This window comes from Piliocolobus tephrosceles, chromosome 12 (genome assembly GCF_002776525.5).
Source record: "Piliocolobus tephrosceles isolate RC106 chromosome 12, ASM277652v3, whole genome shotgun sequence".
Taxonomy (NCBI): Eukaryota; Metazoa; Chordata; class Mammalia; order Primates; family Cercopithecidae; genus Piliocolobus; species Piliocolobus tephrosceles.
The window spans coordinates 17,651,568-17,665,903 of NC_045445.1; the positions used below are offsets into that span (position 1 = coordinate 17,651,568).

At 43.0% G+C, this 14,336-nt stretch overlaps 1 protein-coding gene and 1 non-coding gene across 3 annotated transcripts; both read left to right on the forward strand.

The window, feature by feature from the left end:
* Positions 1–2,076: 2,076 nt before the first annotated feature.
* RBMX (RNA binding motif protein X-linked) lies at positions 2,077–13,885 on the forward strand. 2 transcript variants are annotated; one of them, XM_026451901.1, is made up of 11 exons: positions 2,077–2,275; positions 3,415–3,548; positions 3,743–3,849; positions 4,737–4,908; positions 6,453–6,605; positions 7,499–7,613; positions 7,702–7,827; positions 7,917–7,999; positions 8,634–9,840; positions 10,742–10,826; positions 12,656–13,880. In XM_026451901.1, the coding sequence occupies exons 2-9, from the start codon at positions 3,440–3,442 to the stop codon at positions 8,942–8,944; spliced, it is 1,176 nt and encodes a 391-aa protein (XP_026307686.1). In that variant the 5' UTR covers positions 2,077–2,275; positions 3,415–3,439; the 3' UTR covers positions 8,945–9,840; positions 10,742–10,826; positions 12,656–13,880. The 2 variants fall into 2 exon arrangements, with proteins under 2 accessions (XP_026307686.1, XP_026307687.1); XM_026451902.1 differs by lacking the exon at positions 8,634–9,840 and having other exon boundaries at positions 12,656–13,885.
* On the forward strand, positions 3,596–3,667 carry LOC111531621. Its single transcript, XR_002728334.1, has one exon. It is a non-coding gene; the product is annotated as a small nucleolar RNA SNORD61 (small nucleolar RNA).
* Positions 13,886–14,336: the final 451 nt, after the last annotated feature.

The window sequence follows — 14,336 nt, forward strand, 5'->3', positions numbered from 1 at the left end:
CTTCTCCCCAAATCCCCACCTCTTAATGCCATCACCTTGGGTATTAGGATTTCAACATATGAATTTGGGGGATGACACAAACATTTAGACCATAGCACCATTAAACACGATACCTATCATAGTCATCTAACAATTGTTCTTTCCTCCCCGTGTCCACTGCCACCACCCTAATTCAAGCCACCATCCTCTCTTTCTGGTCTGCTCCCACAGCCCTATTAGTGTCTTTTTCCCCACACTTACCCCCTACAGTCATTTAATGGGCTCAAAGGTCCTGCCAATCTTGGCTCCCTCATTTCATGCCCCTCAAATTCTTGTCACCTGGCCCTCTTTCTGTCCCTTGATATATGCCAAGCTCCTCTTCTCTACTTTGTGCTTAGTATTCTCTTCTTTTCCTGAAGGCTTTTCCCTCAGCTGTTCCCATAGCTAGTTTCTTCTCTTCCTTCAGTTCTGATCTCCAAAGTCACTTCTTCACATAGACCTTCCCCGATGTTTTAATCAAATTTGTTCTCCCTAATATTGTCCATCAAAGCAACTAGTTTATTTCCTCCCTGGCGTTAATCACAACATGACATTCTTTTGTTAATTGTATTCAATTTCTTTCTTTAACACAAAAATTAAGTTAAAAAATTTTGTAGTTTCCCCCTTCAGCAAGTAGGATGGGCAGATGAAATATAGAATGCTCAGTCAAATTTGAATTTCTGATAAACAGCGAATTTTTAAAATATGAGATTTGGGACATAATATACTAAAAAAAGTATTTGTTATCTGAAATTGAAACTTAACTGGGCGTCACATTTTTGTTTTTTTTTTAGACGGAGTCTTGCTCTGTTGCCAGGCTGGAGTGCAGTGGCATGATCTCGGCTCATTGCAACCGTCGCCTCCCGGGTTCAAGCAATTCTCCTGCCTCAGCCTCCCGAGTAGCTGGGGCTACAGGCACACGCCACCACGCCTGGCTAATTTTTTAATTTTTATTTTAGTAGAGACGGGGTTTCACCATGTTGCTCAGGCTGGTCTCAAACCCCTGAGCTCAGGCAATCTGCCCGCCTCGGCCTCCCAAAGTGCTGGGATTACAGGCGTGAGCCACCGAGCCCGGCTGCGTTCCATATTTTTATTTATTTATTTTTAACAGCTTCGCAGAATAAATTAGCGTCCCGCATTTTCTTTTTCCTTTGAGACGGAGTCTCGCTCTGTGGCCTGCCCAGGCTGAAGTGCGGTGGCGCAGTCTTGGCTCACTGCAACCTCCGCCTCCCGGTTTCAAGCGATTCTCCTGCCTCAGCCTCCCGAGTAGCTGCGACTACAGGCGCGTGCCACCACGCCTGGGTAATTTCTTGTATTTTTAAAAAGAGACGGGGTTTCACCGTGTTAGCCAGGATGGTCTCCATCTCCTGACCTCGTGATCCACCGGCCTCGGCCTCACAAAGTGCTGGGATTACAGGCGTGAGCCACCGCGCCCAGCCTCGTATTTTCATTTCTTAAATCCGGCACCCTTACCCACAGGCCTGACTCTTGTCTTTTCCTGGGGTTGTATCCTCCTGGCCTAGCCCAGAGCCCACTATTTACAAGGTGCTCAGTAATTGTTCTATGTGAATGAACTATCTGCATGCTGTTTTGTATGTTTTTTACTCATCTGAAATTTACATGTATTTATCAGAAATGCCCACACCCACTAAAAACACTTGTTAAAGGCAATTTTTGAAAATATATTATATTGCCAAAACTTCTTTGTTTTCCGTTTCTGCAAAATTGGTATAGTAGGAGTATCTTCCCTTGTCACATTTTGACAATTAGAAGAGTTAATGGAAAAGTAAAAGTAAAGTTTTGCATCGTGCCCGGCCCACTAGGCGCTCAATAATTTCAGTTCTTTATTAAATCAAGCCTGTGCACCATTTTAGAGGAAAGCAAAAAAAGCGCGTTTGGCAAGAACGGGTGGGGGTAGGGAAAACGGTTAGAAAGGTCCGCCGACCCAACACGGAGGGCCCGGGAAAAAGGGAGGAGAGAAGAGTGAGTGACAGAGGAATCAGCCAATGGGGAGACTGGGAACTACTTCCCCCCTCCCTTTGCGTTTCAAATTCTAAGCTCCGTTTCCATCCGGGTCCTTCAGCCTCGTTCCCGGGCAGTATAAAGTTTGCTGTCTCCTTTGTTCGCCCTCGTTGCGCAGTAGTGCTAGCGGCTTCGCGGTTTGGTCCTTCGACCCGGCAGCCGCCACTGGTGCTGAGCTGCTAGGAGGCCCGTGTCGGCGAGCTCGTTGGAGCTTGAACCCATTGTCACCCCTCCGGTACGTGTCTCCTTTCCTCAGTCCGTTTTTCGTGACACTCTCGCCGTGTTAGGACTGGGGATTATATCTCTCTGGAGATGGGGGTGGCGGGCGCCATTTTAAGAACCCAAAGGTTCCGACCTATTTAAATAAAGCTGAAGGGGTCGAGGGAAAACAAATGAGGGGGCCCGTTTGGTTGTATGCCTCTCGAGAAAGTTTGGCTGCCGCCTGCGGGAGTTGGTAGCGGAGGTCGGGGCTTTGTAGGCTGGAGCGGGGCGAGGAGCGACCGCACCACCGCGATACCTGCATTGGTATGGCGCTTGCGCTAATGATGGGCATGTGGACTTCCATGCGGGCTGCGGGCTACGTATTCATTGGCGGCCCCGGAGAAGCAGCCCTCTGAATGTTCCCAGCCAATGTTGGTGGTAAAAGTTAGTACCCTGACCAGTGTCGGTGGTTCTGGGTTGAATCCAGGTGTCGCCATTTTGTCTTTTACACGCGGTTTTTAATGACGAGTTTTAATTAGGTTCCGCTGCAGTCACGGAGTGTCGAGTGTTGGTGTGTGCGTCCGCGTTCCGTTACTTAATAGGAAACGAGGTTGACAATTTGTTTTTATCTTTTTGGCTGGATAGTAGAATTTTAGGTAGGGCGGGGGCCGGTGAAGAAGAAGCGGCATAATTTGGCTCAAACTTTCCATTTCTCTTTGGATTTAGTAGGGAATTCTAAATAGGAAAAGACGACGTTGGAAGAGGGCTTGGTGTTAAGGTCCTGTGCCTGGCCTGTGACCTTGGGAGTCTTAAAACCCCATCGTTAGGAAGGGCGTGATGAGTAATTGAATCTTTCAAAGGCAACAGAACTAGAACTGGAAGTTGGTTTTTCAGATGTTAAGCAGCTGTTGCTTAAGAACAGCTATGGGTGATCAAGGGTAGTGGTAGAAGTTAAACTGGCCCTTTTAACCAGTTTTATGTAAATTGCACTGTTACTAATCTACTTAATTCAAATTGTTTCCTACTGTGACTGAGGCTTAGCTTGTTATCCTTTTCTTTAGTTATTAAGGAACAATGGTTTTAGTGGAAAATATGAAAAATGTGCCAAAGTAAAAGTGTCCAATAAACTTGAGGAACTTTTTGCAGTGAGGTAATACTATTCCTTTTCAACAGACTCACCGGCAAAAAAAAAAAAAAAATGGTTGAAGCAGATCGTCCAGGAAAGCTCTTCATTGGTGGGCTTAATACGGAAACAAATGAGAAAGCTCTTGAAGCAGTATTTGGCAAATATGGACGAATAGTGGAAGGTGAGTTGTCTGGCAGTACAGGCTGGGCTATTATAATTAAAATATAAGCTATGATGAATTTGATTGCATTGATCGTCTGACGTGATAATGTATTTTGTCCTCTAAGAAGTTCTGAGCTTTCTGTTTACACATTTACTTTGGTTATTTCATTTGAACTAGGGTAACACTTTATTTTTCTGAAAACTACTTTTTAGTACTCTTGATGAAAGACCGGGAAACCAACAAATCAAGAGGATTTGCTTTTGTCACCTTTGAAAGCCCAGCAGATGCTAAGGATGCAGCCAGAGACATGAATGGAAAGGTGAGATTGTCTACACAATGGATGATAACCTGTTATTAGTGCATAACATAACATGTAGTTGCCCAAGTCTGGTCTAGGGCAGCTTTTGAGTTTTCGTCGTTTTTCAGTATATACCTGTCTGGGACTCATCCTGTTTGTGATCCCGTTCCAAAGAGTATTCTGTAATTGCAGAACCAAATCTAGTAGTGAGTTATATCTTATGCTGTTAACATTCTCTCAGTTCAGAATAATTACGACATTACGTGATACCTTTTTTTTTCTTGGTAGTCTTCCTCTGTCGCCTAGGCTGGAGTGCAATGGTGTGATCTGCCCACTGCAATCTCTGCCTCCCGAGTTCTAAATGATTATTCTGCCTCAGCCTCCTGAGTAGCTGGGGTTACAGGCACGCGCGACCACACCCGGATAATTTTGTATTTTTGGTAGAGACGGGGTTTCACCATGTTGGCCAGGCTGGTCTCTAACTCCTGATTTCAGGTGATCCACCCGCCTCAGCCTCCCAAAGTACTGGGATTACAGGTGTGAGCCACTGCGCCTAGCCAACATAATACATTTTGTCTTGAGATCCATAAGCCATATTTTGATAATTTGGCTTTTAGTTTTGATAACAAGCTGATACCTACTTGGCCTTGTTTTAAATTATACCATACAGTAATGCAGTGGATTCACCTTATGTTTCAATCCAGATCATCAGTATCATTTTTAAGTATTAAGAATTTTAAGTGGAAAAGTCCCATTTAACTGGCTATATTTGCAGTGTTTTTTCTTAGACTAATTAATGAGCAACACTTATCCGTAACTGCATTTTGAAGGACCTCTTAGTGTCTTAGTACATAGTAGATGTGCAAATTATTTTTAAATCTTGATTTAACCGTATCTTTTTTTTTTAGTCATTAGATGGAAAAGCCATCAAAGTGGAACAAGCCACCAAACCATCATTTGAAAGTGGTAGACGTGGACCGCCTCCACCTCCAAGAAGTAGAGGCCCTCCAAGAGGTCTTAGAGGTGGAAGAGGAGGAAGTGGAGGAACCAGGGGACCTCCCTCACGGGGAGGACACATGGGTAATAACTTGCGTGGGCCTCGGGTTTGGTGTGTAAGTTAGGGACTGCAAGCTCACACCAAGTGGATGCTTTGGTTAAGTCCTTGAGGAGAGGTGCCAACTTTTGAAATTGACAAAGTGATTGCCAATTGAAAGCATGGGGAAGCATGTGAGATTATAGTGTTAAACCGTGGACAGTGTTACTTCTTGTCCAAGTAGTTTACTCTGTAGGAAAGGCATTTAAAAATTGATAAGCCAAGGTGTTGGACGTGAAAATGAAATCATTTTTATTTTATTTGTTTTTTTTTTTTTTTTTTTGAGACGGAGTCTCACTCTGTCGCCCAGGCTGGAGTGCAGTGGCCGGATCTCCACTCACTGCAAGCTCCACCTCCCGGTTTACGCCATTCTCCTGCCTCAGCCTCCTGAGTAGCTGGGCCCACAGGCGCCCGCCACCTCGCCCGGCCAGTTTTTTGTATTTTTTAGTAGAGACAGGGTTTCACCGTGTTAGCCAGAATGGTCTCGATCTCCTTACCTCGTGATCTGCCCGCCTCAGCCTCCCAAAGTGCTGGGATTACAGGCTTGAGCCACTGCGCCCGGCCCATTTTTATTTTTTAAAGTTAGCTGGGCATGGTGGCGGGCGCTTAAAATCCCAGCTACTTGGGAGGCCGAGGCAGAAGAATCACTTGAACTTGGGAGGCGGAGGTTGCAGTGAGCCGAGATTGTGTCACTGTACTCCAGCCTGGGGGAACAGAGTGAGACTCCTTCTCAAAAAAAAAAAAGTTTAAGACTACCTTCAGTTCTTACTTCCCCAGTCTATATGACTGCACTGCATGTTCCATCAAGTACAAGTGAAACTAGACTACCCAAATTAATAATGGTCATTTTTGTTTGTTTTTGGGAGACAGAGTTTAGCTCTTAGTTGCACAGGCTGGAGTGCAGTGGCACGATCATGGCTCACAACAACCTCTGCCTCCCAGGTTTAAGTGATTGTCCTGCCTCAGCCTCCCGAGTAGCTGGGATTACAGGCATGCACCACCACACCTGGATTTTTGTATTTTTAGTAGAGACAGGACTTCACCATGTTACGCTGGTCTTGAACTCCTGATCTCAGGTGATCTGCCTGCCTCGGCCGCTCAAAGTGCTGGGATTACAGGCGTGAGCCATTGTGCCCGGCCTAATGGTCATATTCTTGATGAAGCAAAGGAAATTTTATAGTGACCGAGTCTGGTGGTTCACATCTGCAATCCCAGCACTTTGGGAGGCCGAGGCAGGCGGATCACAAGGTCAAGTTCGAGACCAGCCTGGCCAGCATAGTAAAATCCTGTATCTACGAAAAAAATACAAGAAATTACCTGGGCATGGTGGCGCACACCTGTAATCCCAGCTACTAGGGAGGCTGAGGCAGGAGAATTGCTTGAACCCAGGAGGCGGAGGTTACAGTGAGCTGAGATAAAGCCACTGCACTCCAGCCTGGGCGACAGAGCGAGACTCCATATCAAAAAAAGAAAACTCTCATATCTTGATTCTTGTGAGTAGTAATGTTTTTCTTTTCTATTCTTGATGTAGATGACGGTGGATATTCCATGAATTTTAACATGAGTTCTTCCAGGGGACCACTCCCAGTAAAAAGAGGACCACCACCAAGAAGTGGGGGTCCTCCTCCCAAGAGATCTGCACCTTCAGGACCAGTTCGCAGTAGCAGTGGAATGGGAGGGAGAGGTAAATGTTCCATGTATGACAATCTGTGCTACTACCGTAACACAAAGAATTGAGAGGTGAATGATGCTTAAAAGTTTAATTGGCCGGGTGTGGTGTCTCATGCCTATAATCCTAGCATTTTGGGAGGCCAAGGCAAGAGATTGAGACCGTCTTGGACAACGTGGTGAAACCCCGTCTCTACTAAAAAAATACAAAACGTAGCTGGGCATAGGGTGGGTGCCTGTAATCCCCGCTACTTGGGAGGCTGAGGCAGGAGAATTGCTGGAACCTGGGAAGCGGATGTTGCAGGGAACCGAGATCATGCCACTGCACTCCAGCCTGGCAACAGAGAGACTCCGTCTCAAAACAAAAAAAAAAAACCACACACACACATACAAACCTTTATTTGTGGAGTCTGGGCGCGGTGGCTCACACCTGTAATCTTGGCACTTTGGGAGGCCGAGGTGGGCGGATCACGAGGCCAGGAGTTTGAGGCTAGTCTGGCCAACATGGTGAAACTCTGTCTCTACTAAAAATACAAAAATTAGCCAGGCACGGTGGTGGGTGCCTGTAATCCCAGCTACTCTGGAGACCGAGGCAGGAGAATCACTTGAACCCAGAAGGCGGAGGTTGCAGTGAGCCGAGATCATGCGACTGCACTCCAGCCTGGGTGACAGAGCGAGACTCCATCTCAAAAAAAAAAACTTTTGGTCATGTGTTCTAGGTCATCTAGATAAATGGAATTAGCACTGAAAAAAATTTAAAATGTGAATGGGAAATTCTAGAAAAAATTTAGATGATCTAGCCTCCGTAATGTCATCTTTGAAGTCAGTCTCGTTTTCATAGCCTGAATGTAAGTTCACGTTTTAACTTCTTTCTCTGTGTTTAAAAAAAAGATGTTATTTTTCCTTAAGCTCCTGTATCACGTGGAAGAGATAGTTACGGAGGTCCACCTCGGAGGGAGCCACTGCCCTCTCGTAGAGATGTTTATTTGTCCCCGAGAGATGATGGGTATTCTACTAAAGACAGGTAATAGAAAATTGCAGCTTTTTAAATTAATAGTTAAAGTTGAAGGAAAGCTTATCAAAAGCATGAACCAAAACTTTTGTTTTTGTAGCTATTCAAGCAGAGATTACCCAAGTTCTCGTGATACTAGAGATTATGCACCACCACCACGAGATTATACTTACCGTGATTATGGTCATTCCAGTTCACGTGATGACTATCCATCAAGAGGCTATAGGTAAGTGACTTTGCTTCTGTGGCTTGCATGTAAGAAAAGTTGCCATAAAAGTTGATGCTCTGGGACTTAAAGGTTTCTCTTTAATTTAGCGATAGAGATGGATATGGTCGTGATCGTGACTATTCAGATCATCCAAGTGGAGGTTCCTACAGAGATTCATATGAGAGTTATGGTAAGATACTGGTTAAGGGTCTTGAGTATCACCAGCTTGAGTTTTTAGGTTCGTGAGCCAGTTTTTTAGGCTGCGTGGTGCTTGCTTTTTAAAGGGATGTTTGCTTGCTTTTAAAGGGGTAACTTTATCAGCTGGGCTTTTCCTAGTTTTGTGAGGGGCTTTTTTTGTTTTTCTAAGTTTCTTTTGAGGCTGTTTGCTTGCTTTGGAGGGGATTTTGCTTGCTTAAATTGGCAGCCTTATGTGTTTTCCCCCAACAGTGAAAATACAATTTAAAAATTTTATTAACAAGATCAAATATTTACCATTGCAATATGAAGGCAAGTTCTACAGTTCAAAATTGCAACTTATCACTGGAAAGTGGCTGAGTGTCTACTATAAAATAACAAGCTCTCTGGAATATCCTCTTGAAATACACACCGTCTTCAGTCTTTTCAAACAAACATTAAAATGAATCCATTTCCATATCTCAGCAGATGAGCAAATCCCTGTTATGGCCAGCAATGGCAGAGTTTAAAACCTCCCACCCAGTTGAGAAAGTAAACTTTTAATACAAGAATTCTGTAAATTCAGATTTAAAATGTTGTATATATACAATTTATAGTGTTGCCATATTACCTGACCATTGACCCTGCAGGTAACTCACGTAGTGCTCCACCTACACGAGGGCCCCCGCCATCTTATGGTGGAAGCAGTCGCTATGATGATTACAGCAGCTCACGTGACGGATATGGTGGAAGTCGAGACAGTTACTCAAGCAGCCGAAGTGATCTCTACTCAAGTGGTCGTGATCGGGTTGGCAGACAAGAAAGAGGGCTTCCCCCTTCTATGGAAAGGGGGTACCCTCCTCCACGTGATTCCTACAGCAGTTCAAGCCGCGGAGCACCAAGAGGTGGTGGCCGTGGAGGAAGCCGATCTGATAGAGGGGGAGGCAGAAGCAGATACTAGAAACAAACAAAACTTTGGACCAAAATCCCAGTTCAAAGAAACAAAAAGTGGAAACTATTCTGTCATAACTACCCAAGGACTACTAAAAGGAAAAATTGTGTTACATTTTTTAAATTCCCTGTTAAGTTCCCCTCCATAATTTTTATGTTCTTGTGAGGCAAAAAGTAAAACATGTTTAATTTTATTTGACTTTATGACATTGCTTTTCAACAAGCAAATGTTAAATGTGTTAAGACTTGTACTAGTGTTGCAACTTTCCAAGTAAAAGTATCCCTAAAGGCCACTTCCTATCTTGATTTTTCCCAGTAAATGAGGCAAGCAATTCTAAGATCTTCCACAAAACATCTAGCCATCTAAAATGGAGAGATGAATCATTCTACCTATACAAACAAGCTAGCTACTAAGGGGTGGTTGGGGTATGCTACTTATAAGATTTCAGGGTGTCTTCCATGAAATCTCAATGTTCTCAGTATGAAAAACCTGAAATCACATGCCTATGTAAGGAAAGTGCTATTCACCCAGTAAACCCAAAAAAGCAAATGGATAATGCTGGCCATTTTGCCTTTCTCACATTTCCTTGGGAATCTGCAAGAACCTCCCCTTTCCCCTCCCCCAGTAAGACCATTTAAGTGTGTGTTAAACAACTACAGAATACTAAATAAAAAGTTTGGCCAAAACCAACCATGAAGCTGCAAAGGTGCTTGCTCTTACTGTTTCAAATTTTTGCAACTCTGTAGTGTCTCACTTTTAAAGGAACAGCTTGATTGCAAAGGAGAAAATAGATAAGCAATGAAGTTATCTCCAACTTCCTAAAGGCTTATGACTTCTAAAAAGTGAATCTATCAGCATTCCACATCAGATTTAAAGCATCAAATGCCTGTGAAACAGCAAAGATGGTAAGCAAAGCAAACTAGTTTTTCCGTCTAAGTCGAAATTGAACACTTACCTTCCTCATAGTACAGTGAAACATACTGTACCTCAAGGCAATGGAAATGCCTTCTAGATTAAAAAAAAAACTTTTGGAGAAAAGAAATATTCAATAGCATATTAGAAGTCTTCCAAATTCAACACTTGGATTCTTTTTTTTTTTTTTTTTAAGCATGTGTGACACTTAAAGGCTTTATTAATAAAGCTGTTGTTTACCAATGGCGATCTGGGGCTTGGGAGGGGGTATTTTTTTCAAAGTCCATTTTTGATGAAGACCTTTAAACATGCTTCATATGTTTTAACATTTTTTTCAAATTAGTCTTTTAGTCAATATAGGAAATGGCTTAAGTTTGGGGTCCCCCTTTTTACCCCTGTAAGCCATTGCAAACTTGACATTTAGTTGGATGCCTGACTTGTTTTTAGTTCTATGAAACTACACTGTATGGAGAAAATCTATTGCAAGTGGTCTTTAAAAAGCAAAACCTGAGGCAGCATGACCCAGGTCCAGCCATGAAGTTGAAAAAGATGCTCTTGAATATAGTAAACTTGAAGACCTCCAACTAAAAATCCTTATACTGCACTTATTCCTTCAAATAAGTTTTGTTCGTTCAACTTATGGATTTAACGTGGCAGTGCACCATTGGAACAGAATGACAATCCATAAGCCATGCAACTTAACCATTTAAGCCATTCCAGTCCATCCCGAGCCAGTGAATCTTCCACCACTTAAGAGAAGTAGTAGAACATGAAATATATTAAGCTGCAAGTCTGAACTTGCCTTTTCTCTCTGGAAAAGAGGGCAGTAATAGGCAAGTTTTAAAGAATTTCCTTAAGAGAGATAACTAGTTTTCATTTATTTAACTTTTGCAGGTTGATGATTATGCTCATTATGGTCGTGGAGTGCTGATTGATTCACAGTAGATAAAGCTGGCAGTAAGAGAAATCAAATGCTAAGGTAAGCGTTGAAAGCAGTGGCCTTTGAAGGTTTAAATGCTGTGTAACTACCACTTAGTTTAGCTGTGACGTTGGCAAGTTACTGTGGTCCTCATTTCATCTGTAAAAACACTGCTTGGAATTGATGAAATTAAGTGCTTTAATGTGTAATGTCTGCACATTTCATGGTGAATATAGAGTGAGGTTACATTTTCATGAGTCTGGCTCATTCATGCGATTATTCTTAGCTACTTTTTGCACCCATAAAGCTTGCTAATAGCTCTTCATATGCAAGCATTCTCAACAGGAAGTACACACGTAAGAAGTTTGCTTGGCTGGGCGCCGTGGCTCATGCCTTTAATTCCAGGACTTTGGGAGGCCAAGGCGGGCAGACCACGAGGTCAGGAGTTAGAAACCAGTCTGGCAAACATGGTGAAACCTCATCTCTACTTAAAAAAAAAAGAAAAAAAAAAACTAGGAGTGTTGGCATTTGCCTGTAATCCCAGCTACTCGGGAGGCTGAGGCAGGAGAATTGCTTGAACCCAGGAGGCAGAGGTTGCAGTGAGCCGAGATCACGCCATTGCACTCCAGCCTGGGTGACAGAGCAAGACCCCGTCTCAAGAGGAGGAAAAAAGTTTGATCAGTGCAATTTGTAAAAGGATATACTCTCATTGTTACTAGTTAGTGCCTGCTCATTTGCACAGCCACGATACAAATTCACTAAATGTGGAGTTAATGATGCAGCTGTGGCTGCAAGTTCCCTGTTTGATTAACATAATTTTGACATAATGATGACATAGTATGTAATTTTAATGTTACCAATTTTTTTTTTTTTCTTTTGAGATGGAGTCTTGCTCTGTTGCCCAGGCTGGAGTGCAGTGGCGATCTCGGCTCACTGCAAGCTCTGCCTCCTGGGTTCAAGCGATTCTCCTGCCTCAGCCTCCCCAGCAGCTGGGACTACAGGTGCACACCGCCACGCCCGGCTAATTTTTTGTATTTTTAGTAGAGACGTGGTTTTACCGTGTTAGGATGGTCTCGATCTCCTGACCTTGTGATCCGCCTGCCTCGCCTCCCAAAGTGCTGGGATTACAGGCGTGAGCTACCAAGCTCGGCCGTCTGTGGTTGATTTTTAAAGCTTGCGTGTTGTTTTTTTTTCCTTTCTGAGACAGTTTTGCACTTGTTGCCCAGGCTAGAGTACAATGGCGTGATCTCAGCTCACTGCAATCTGCTTCCTAGGTTCAAGTGATTTTTCCTGCCTCGGCCTTCCAGGTAGCTGAGATTACAGGTGCCTGCCACTGTGCCCGGCTATTTTTTTTGTATTTTTAGTAGAGATTGGGTTTCACTGTTGGCCAGGTTGGTCTTGAACCCCTAACCTCAGGTGATCCGCCTGCCTCGGTCTCCCAGTGCGCTGAGATTATAGGCGTGAGTCACTGTATCCGGCTTGCTTGCTTTTTTTTTTTTTTTTGAGATGGCTTCTCCCTGTGGCATGATCTCAACTCAGTGCCTCCCAGGTTCAAGCGATTCTCCTGCCTCTCAGATTCCCAAGTAGCTGGGACTACGGGTGTGCACCACGGTGCCCGGCTAATCTTTGTACTTTTTGTAGAGACAGGGTTTCACTATGTTGGCCAGGCTGGTCTCGAACTCCTGACTTTGAGTGATCTGCCTGTCTCAGCTTCCCAGTGTTGGGATTACAGGCATCAGCCACTGTGCCTGCCCAGAGCTTGCTTTTTAAAGCAATTTTATTTTTAGCTAAAACAACAAAAAATATATTTAAATGATAGTTTGGGGGGAAGTACTTCACAGTAAAACAAATACTATGTAACAGGATCCCATGTGTTTTTCATTTTACAGAGTTGTTGAAGCAGAAGGCGGCTGATTGTCAATAAGTCACTACAGTTGCATAAGCAGTGCTGTCAGAATTGGTTTGGTGCAGGCAATAGATTTTGCCTTCAGGGGTTCCTGTGGATCTGAGGAAGGCATCAGTGTTGATTAACATTCATAACTAGGGAGTGAGTGGTAGTTACTTAAAGCATAATTGGCCAAATGGAAAAGGGGAAGTAATTAAGGAAATTGGTAAGTGGAGGTAGTCAGGAAGTTCTTGTGGTTCTTTACATAGATTTTACAGCTTTGGCTTTCATTTTGTTTAGCTAAAGTCATGGGGACAACTCTTCAATTTAGAACTTAAGTTGAATTATAAAAATGATGGATATAAGTGGTAGCTCTGTTTAGTGAAGTGTCTGTCAGAAAGTGAAACATTTTTTGGTGGTGACTTATCCACAGTTTAGTTGTAGAATAAAACTTATGAGTGACATCTGGAAAGTAACCATGCTAAGATGGCAAGCACACTGGAAACATGTAGGCCACTTGGCTTTCTTTTGCTGTATTGTTTGATAAGCCTACTTTACCTCCCAGTCTTGGAAGCAAGTTTATTGGTTTGGAGACTAGAGCCAATAGTATAATGTTCTCAAAGGAAACAGACGTGAGTTGTTAGATTAGAGGAACTAACCCAACTTATATGATTTTTTTTTTTTTTTGTCATGTAGTTATGGCACTGTCTTGTTTGGAACATTTGCAACTGGGGATGGTACCACATTTTTAACTCTCATTTGACAACCTACTACTAATCACAGACTACAAGGTTAATGACCAAATTTATGTGGTTTTTGCACTTCCATAGCTGTCTCAGTCCAAACCTCCCATATACTCTTACGATTACTTGGGTTACAGCTTCTGTGAGGACCTTTTGGCTCTTGAGATATCCTAAATATTTAAGATATTTAGATATCTTTAAGATAGTATAGGATATAGAGATTGTACTAAATAGGAATATGAAGTTCAGAGCAAGGAGTATGTTAAAATGACCAGTTACCTGTTTGATAAATAGTTTACTGACCTAGCAGACGTGTGGAGAAAGAATCAGATCTTGATTCTTCTGGGTATAATACTGGTTGTAAAACGATACAGAAAATGTTTTCCTTGTTTAACTGGTAGTTGAACATAGAACTTGGGTATTATAGATCACTTTTCACTTTTTGGAATGTTTTGTATTGAAACTTAATAAAACTTTAACATGGCATCTTTTTTGTGGCAAGGGGCTTTTTTTTTTACTTTTAAGAAATTAGGGGTTTATGTTTTTAAGTGTTTTTCCCATGTCCGCCTCCCCAAACACTAGCTCTGTTGCATTGATGACACTTAATCAGTTTTGCATGGGAATGTCCAGAGTCATTGAGGCTGTTCATGTGACTAGGCCTCCCTTTTTTTTTTGAGAGTAAGCTTCGGGCGGAATGTAGATGACTTCAATCCTCATTGTAAAAGTTAAGTGGAAGCACAATCACACACCTGAGAAGCAGAGGCTAAATAAACCAGGAATCAACTGTAGTGCTTTTATTTAGTTCCTGCTTAACTCTTCGGGATAAACAGGTCAGCAACTACTCAGTTGTGGCTGTGGATTCCAAGTACTTTGGGTCATGCGAAGCATATGATAATATGTTTCTGAATTTGCAGTTTTCAGTTTCTCTGCTTTACCTAGTGT

Bases quoted from the DNA above. Each gene is read 5' to 3' on its own strand.
- RBMX (XM_026451901.1), top strand. From the start codon at position 3,440: ATGGTTGAAGCAGATCGTCCAGGAAAGCTCTTCATTGGTGGGCTTAAT. The intron at 6,606-7,498 runs GTAAATGTTCCA...TTTTTCCTTAAG, and splicing joins CAGTGGAATGGGAGGGAGAG to CTCCTGTATCACGTGGAAGA. The intron at 7,828-7,916 runs GTAAGTGACTTT...TCTTTAATTTAG, and splicing joins TATCCATCAAGAGGCTATAG to CGATAGAGATGGATATGGTC.